A 7,569-nucleotide genomic window follows, 5' to 3' on the forward strand; every position below is an offset into this window, starting at 1 on the left:
ACTGGCTCTCCTGTGCTTACACCATCCAGGTTAGCATCCGTGCCACCACGCCAACTCTCCAGCACTGCCCTGGCTCGGCACAGGGACAGCTCTCCCACTGTCACACCCTCAGGCCAGTTCTCCCATGCTCCTGCCACCAGGGCTAGCTCTGCTGCTCAGGTGAGGTATGGGTCTTGAGTGCTGCAGCTGGTGAGAGGACCCATGACACTAGGACCAGCTCTCCCAAACTGCCCACAGCTGTAGTCTGGGCCAGCTCTCCTGCCTGCAGCAGGCAAGGGGAGGGGTTATCTCTCCCATGGCCATATCGTGGCTCTTCCATGCATACACTTACAGGGCCGATTGTACTGAGCCCGGTGAGGGAGGGGGCTCTCTCAAGTGGTGCAACCAGCAAGGGTCAGCTCTCCCACTCTCCTGCCCTGGATATTGACTCTCCCACTCTGCCCAGGTGAGGTGTGGGGCAGGATCTCTCATGCTAATACCTTTGGGCAGGCTCTCACACCCACAACACCAGGGCCAGCTTTACTGTGCTGCCCAGAGGAGGTGCACTACCCACTCTCCTGAGTGTTGCAACCAGTAAGATTCAAGGCCAATTATGCATAGCCTTCAGACACTGAGATGGCTATAGGAGGCAGCCCAGACCAGGGACATCGGCGTGGTCTTTGTGGTAGCATGGGCCACAGACATCAACACAGACCCCTGATACTGCAGGACCACAGACCCAAACATGGCTCTCAGCAGTTGCATGGGACGGGACCTTACCATGGCTACCTCAGGTGGCAGGGCAAGCTATTCACATCCGGCTGATTCTCACCACTCTCCTTTCTCTACTTCTGCCTGTCTTCAGAGTGCAACACTGTTTCCTTCTCTTTCTCTCCCATCTTTCCACCATGTTCTTGCTTATCATTGGTGCCTCTGGTGTCTTTTGAACACACACCTGCCTGTCTCTGGGAGTCTTCAGCCAGTCCACCATCGCATAGTAGCTGGTGTGCCTCTGAGTGTCTTTCATGTGTTCCTGCACCATGTGGCAGCTGGCATGTGTGTGCCTGCCACCATAGCAGAAATCACTTTCCAGTGGAAAGAATGGTGGGAATTTTAAGCTTCCATAATGTTTAATAAATTTATTGAATGTTCTTTACATAGAGGGCTACCTTTATTTAAAGAATCATTTCGGGGCTAGAAAGATAACTCAGTGGTTAAGAGCACTGGCTGGTCTTCCAGAGCATCCAAGTTCAATTCCCAGCATTCACATGGCGAGTGGCTCACAACTATCTATAATTCCAGTTACAGGAGATCTGATACCTTCTCACTGGTTTCTGTTGCCACTAGGCATGCACATGGAACACAGGCATACATGCAGACAAAACACCTATACATATAAAATTAAAAATTAAAGAAGCACTTCACCCTGGAGATAACTTGTAATCCTGTAGCAGAGGACTTTGTATTAAGTTAATGCTCCTAAAGTTTAAGGTGACTTTCAAAGGCTGTTTCTTTAATATACTGTAATTTTAGCACATCTGTCTTTGTACCTAAGGGAAAGCCGGGAGAGAATAGCGTGGTCTAACAAGGTTGTTCCCCTGAGAGGGCAGCTCATAAGAGATGAGAATTTGATTGCATCCCGTGGAAAAAGACTCGACACCTTGTTAAGAAGTGATCTGTGGATTGTTTTGCAGAAGTCAACAAAAGGCTCTGTCGTCCTTGACCATGTTTTCCGTCACATAAACCTCGTGGAGATAGATTATTTTGGGCTGCGGTACTGTGACAGAAGCCATCAGACAGTGAGTACAGCGAGTTCACGTGAAAATGTCTGGTTATAAATATCTCCTTGTCTCTGTCTGTCTCTCTGTGTCTCTCTGTCTGTCTGTCTCTGTCTCTGCCTCCCCGCCCCTCTTCCCTTTCTGGGTGTGATTCTAGATGTTTAGGTTTTTGGAACTGAAAACGACATTGGGAACTTCACTCTCCCATGATAATTTCCACTGATAATTTCTCTGTACTTTTTTCTTCTTTGCAAAAGTCTGTAGGGCTGCTGGCTTCACCACTTCTTGGCATGAAATTCTTACAGGTGGCTCATGTGGCTTCCATGGTTGCCACCAGTTTGTAGCGAGGGCTTTCTGTGTGTGCTATTCTCACTGTGTTGGGAGGAAAGAGTCTCTGGAGGGGACAGACATGATTGCCTTTTAAGAAAGGAACTGAGTAAGGAGAATATGTGTGTGTGTCCTGCCTCCTTCCGAAGCTTTAAGGGTGCCTCGGACTGTTAGAAAAGGAAACAAGTATAGGTTTCCATTCTTCAGTATGGTGGTGTAGGGACAGTCTACCTTTCCTTCCAGGGTCGGCTGTCCACTGGGTAGCTCAGGAGATGGTCCTGTCTGCTATGAAGCTTGCCACACTGCCGATTTTGGAGTTTGAAGAATAAAGAATACTTGTTGATTTAGTCTAGGAAAGGTTTTAACCTTAGATAAATACTTTATGCAAAAATGCTCAAAGGCTCATCTTAGAAATGCCTGGACTGGCTATAGTGGTTTGAATATGCTCAGTCCATAGGGAGTGGTACCATTAGGAGGTGTGGCCTTGTTGGAGGAAGTATGACCCTGTGGGGGTGGGCTTTGAAGCCCTACCCAGTGTGGAAGAGTCAGTCTTCTCCTGGTTGCCTTCTAATCAAGATGCCAGAACTCTCAGCTCCTTGTCCAGCATCATGCCTTCCTGCTTCCACCTTTATGATAATGGACTGACCCTGTAAGCCAGCCCCAATTAAATGTCCTTATAAGAGATTCCTTGGTCATGGTGTCTGTTCATAGTGGTAAGATCCTAACTACGACACTGGCCATTTATTTCTGACCTGTGTAGCTGTGTGAAATGAAGAATTCTTCCTCTTCCTTTAGGTCTGCTGGCTTCCCATGACCATTTGGGGATGAACTCAGTGCAGAATGTGGCCCTAGGGATTCCTCAGGGTGAGAAGAGGCAGGGGAGTGGGTGCTCTAATAGTGAAACATGTTTTTTAAGCTAGTTTCACAATCTATTCTATTCACAGAAGGATTTCACACATACAGATAAACATTGAGAATTTTGGTAGATCTGCACAGAGAGAAGTGCATTGCTCAAAGCAAATAGGTCTTGATGTTCGTTTTGACAGGGTACAGACATATTGATAGATCCACTGAGCTCTGTCCCATATAAACCACGGGTCATTATTGCATAACTGTAAATATGTACAGAATGAGTAAACCTGAGGCTTTGGAAGCTACCTCAAATTGCATTCATATTTTATTAGTAATATTTTCCTAGTAGAGACAAATACAGTTTCCTGGTTGATGCCAGACCTTGCCTGGAAAACTTGACTACCTTGCTAAAACTACACAGACCTTATCTGTCGGAAGATGATTCAATTATAGGTGTCCTCATCAGTGAAAGAGGAAAGCTGGGAAATCAGAGAGATGTAACCGTGGAAACAGAGGGTGGACTGGTGCATCGCTGGAAGAGATCCTTTAGTCAGGGAAGGCAGGTGGCCTCTCAAGCTGAAGAGAAGGCAAGGAAATGGCTGCTTCCCCAGAGAGCCTCTGGGAGGAACACGTCCTGCAGGTGTTTTTATTTTATCCTAGTAAGATTCGTTTTGAAACTAAAGCCCCCAGAACTGCACGATAACACATTCCTATTGTTTTAAGCCATCAGTCTCTGGCAATTTGTTGCAGCCACAGGAAAGCAATCCTAGTGGATTTGTGGAGGAGAATTTCATTCTTGCTTGCTTGAGAGAAATGTAAGACTTTATAGTATGGGTTTTCACACTTCAGGCAGAAGCCTGAAACACTGCTAAGCTCCCTGGGTAGTGATTTCTTGTACCCTCTATGGCGTATGAGCAGGGTTCTCTTATGATCATAGCTGCTGGCTGTGTGTCCCTGATGTGTGAGCAGCATTGCTGCTTCAGAAGCACTTGGGTTCCTCACTGTGAGAGAGGGATGGGGAGACCTGTTGGCAGCAGGCACAATGTTAGAATTGTAGCACAATTTTAAGAATTTGAAAACAATCAGAGGACAGAAGGAACCAGCCCACCTTTGAGAGTTTCAGAGACGGTTATAAGTGGAGTATGAAGAGGCAGAACAGATAGCTGCTGTTGAGAATCACAGATATCTTTGAATCCCATGTGTCTTCCTAAAAAAACGATGAAGTTGCTTATTTAACTCTTAATATCTGAATTATTCAGTTTTGGTTTACTATTACAAAACACCTGAAATTGGGTAATGAATAAAAAAAAAAAAAAGAAACATTTAGCTTAGAGTCCAGACATTCAAAGACGTGATGCAGGCATTTGTTCATCTGGTGGGGACCTCATGGAAGATGGCAGACCAATAGCAGAGGTGCATCTGTGGGAAGGGGAGATCATGTGGCAAGAGAAGTGGTACAGATAACAAGAGACCGTGATTGCTCATTCACAACAGCTTTCTCCAAAGAGCAGTCCCAGGAGAACTACATCACTTCCTCCTGGGGCAGCTCCTTCAGTGATGTAACTCTTAACCACTATTAAAGTTCTATACTGTAATAAAGATTCCAAATACTGCCATGCCAAGGAGCAAGCTTTCCACATGAGCACTTGGGTGGTGATTAACTGTGTTCAAACCATAGTAGGAACCTGTTCAGTATTGAAAGTAAAAGGCCTCTGCCCTCAACTCTCATGAGGATCATGGGACCAAAGTAGATTTTCATGAATGGTCTCCACAGATTAGAAGGCATAAGGTGTGTGGCCTCTCCTGTGGAGACTAGAGTGAGGGAAAGTAGTGTTCATTGTTTTTATAAAGTACGAGGAAGGGCACAGTCTGAAGGAAAGAAGAGAAAGTCATAAAAGGTCTAGATTCTTACATATCCCTGGGAAAATTTAAAGATGCTTATGGTGACATTGGATCAATAGTAAGGGTAAACGTGATGTTCCAGCCACACCTGACCCTTGTGGTAGTAATTATAACTGTGCTGTCTCTCAGTGTTAGAGTTGAGGCTGCCCTAATTACTTTTTTAGAGGCAGACGTCGTAGAATTCTTGGAACTTTTCTCAGAAGACAGAATTGGAACTGTCTCTGAGAATCATGCTTCTAGACCTGCTATCCTCCGACTTCAAGAAGTCACAGAAGGAAAAAAAGATTCCACACATGGATAACAGTGGTACACAGTCCTCTTTCTTCAGTGAACTGGTCCTGGGTCTCACCAGAACAGTCAGAAAGAACTTCCTGTTCCTGGATCTCTCCACTCACAGACACTGTTGTTCCTCCCCTGTCACAGGGGAAGAGTCCCAGTGCCCCTGTCCTGAATGGTGTCCCCTCTCCCCTCTGTGGGAGCTCCAGCCTCCTCCTTTACTCTTTCTTTCCCAGCACCATTGAGCTGTGCCCAAGTGTCTCTGATTTAGAAGCAAGTGCTGAGGTCTCGGGGGTTTCTTATCTTCTTATATCTTCTCATGGTTCATTCTCTCTCTCTCTTTTTTTTTAAACATCTTCTGCACAGAGGCTGCCAGAGGCATTCCTCACCCTTCCAAAGAAAGAACCCCACCTTTCTGCTGCATTAACAACTGTAGCTTATTCTTTCTTGAAATCTTATTTTGTTCTAATGACAACCCAGACTTCTTGTTTTTCTGTTTTCAGACTTTTTAAAATTTTTTTTTAAAATCTTGCCTCCAGTTTATTTGTAAAAACAGCATGGGACACTGGTCATCTGCAAATAGTGTGTAGTTGGTGTGTCCCAGCAGTCCTTCTGTCTTTACACTGGTAGGAGCCTTTTCTATGGGGCCTTCAAAGGGGCCTGGGCACCTTTGGGAGCCCGAACTGGAGCTGAAGCCTGGGGCTTAGCTGGAGCTGCGGCCTCTGCCTTGGTCTGAACCTTGGGCTTTGGTTGGCAGAGACTACGACCCTTGGCCATGTAGCTTCGAATCCTCTTCCCAAGCTTGGGGTGATCAATGAAAGCCAGACGGCCGAGTTTGCAGCTGGACCCCTTTGGCATCTTGGGCTTGATGGCCTGAGGCTTCACAAGGGCCTTGATGGCCTCTGTACGTGCACTCACTGCCTTTGCATTGGTGGCCTGCATCTTCTTCAGGCCTTTCTTGTTGTGCTTCTTGGCAAAGCACATGTTCCTCAGGAACTTGGGATCAACCCCCTTAAGAATTTGTATCTTTGTGACTGGGGTTTCTTGATGCCATTTCTGTGGCATTTGTGGAACTGGTTGTGTGTGGTGTGGTTCTTGGACTTGAACCTGCGGCTCCTGCAGCACCTGGGACCGGAAGAGAAAGAGCCTGATTACTCTTTATCTTCACTTTTCCTCTGCCTAGTCCATGAGACACCGAGTTTGGCCTTTTGTTGGTTTGTTTTGGTTCTGTGTTTTTACACATGGGCCTCATCCTCAGCACCATATATTGCCATTCATCAGGGTTTTATCCTTGATTCCCCGTGTCCTAACTCTGCAGAGGTTCATGCCTGCAGTGCTCCCTCCAGATGTTCTGGTGTTGAAGGTAACCTTCTCCACTGAGCATGAGCAGACAGGCCCCCCGTTGCACACTTTGCATCTAGAGTCTGTATTCTACAACGGATGTGGGATTTCACCTGTTGTATTTAGAAAATACCTTTAATGCCTGATAATGTCGCAAAGAAGGAAATATTGTCACACTTCTTACATATGGACCTGCTTGTCTGTGGCACCTTCAGGTACCTGGTAGGGGAACAGAGGGCAAAGATGAAGCAGGAAAATCTATCCGTAATCCCATTGACTTTGTAGCGAATGGCATATAAGCAGCGTAGTGAGGTGGGTACACTGGGAAAGGAAACCGCAACAAGAATTGCTTCCCTTTCTGGGAATGACAGGGGCATCCTCACGAGGCCATGGAATGCTGAAGCTTTCATTTTTCTGAGGATAAATATGTGTTCTTCCTGGGTAGTGCCATCTGTTCCATAGGTAAATTATTGTCTGAAGAGTGATAATTTCTACCCCTAATTAGTGTCTCCAGCCCAGGTATCTTGAGAGATGTTGTCGTGTGCAAAAACATTAGACTCAGGATGAAGCATTCTGCATTCTGCTCCCAGGAGAGCTGCATGGCACTGGGCACGTCTCCCTAGCTCCTGCTTCATATGCTCCAGCTACACAGTGATAGTGCCAGCTCGCAGGATGGCAGCGAGCAAGGAGAACACCTCTATAAATGGCAAGGCTAGTGGCTCAACCGTGCATCGAGCTCCTGTGTCAGCCTTCCCGACTGCTGGATGGCCTTTAGGTACTGCAAATGTACCTTTGAAACTAAAACTTCTGCATCTTCCCCCGAGATCTTCTCGGCTCTTTCATGTTTCTGAGAGCAGTGATTTTTTTTCAATTACTTTAAAAAAATATTTACGTTGCATATGGTTTTAAGTTAAGGATATTTCATCATAACTTTGGTAGGTGCAAATCTTAGCTTACCATTAATAATGACATTATAAAAATCTGTCACATCACTCTTCTTAATGGAATCATTGAATTTAAATTTAATAATTGTAGTGTATTTTATCTTCTTTTTTTCTCTATTACTCCTGTCCTTAAATTTCTATTTCTCTTTCACTTTCTCCTGTGACGCGCG

General features: G+C 45.7%; 1 protein-coding gene across 1 annotated transcript in view; it reads left to right on the plus strand.

Moving 5' to 3' along the window:
- Epb41l4a (erythrocyte membrane protein band 4.1 like 4A) overlaps positions 1-7,569 on the plus strand; it is a 209,476-nt gene that overhangs the window by 82,778 nt on the left and 119,129 nt on the right. Inside the window, exon 2 of the mRNA XM_028762721.1 lies at positions 1,674-1,778. Coding sequence (XP_028618554.1) covers positions 1,674-1,778 — 105 coding nt within the window. The remainder of the gene's footprint in view (positions 1-1,673; positions 1,779-7,569) is intronic.

The sequence above is a fragment of the Grammomys surdaster genome, unplaced genomic scaffold, assembly GCF_004785775.1.
Source record: "Grammomys surdaster isolate TR1022 unplaced genomic scaffold, NIH_TR_1.0 135, whole genome shotgun sequence".
Taxonomy (NCBI): domain Eukaryota; kingdom Metazoa; phylum Chordata; class Mammalia; order Rodentia; family Muridae; genus Grammomys; species Grammomys surdaster.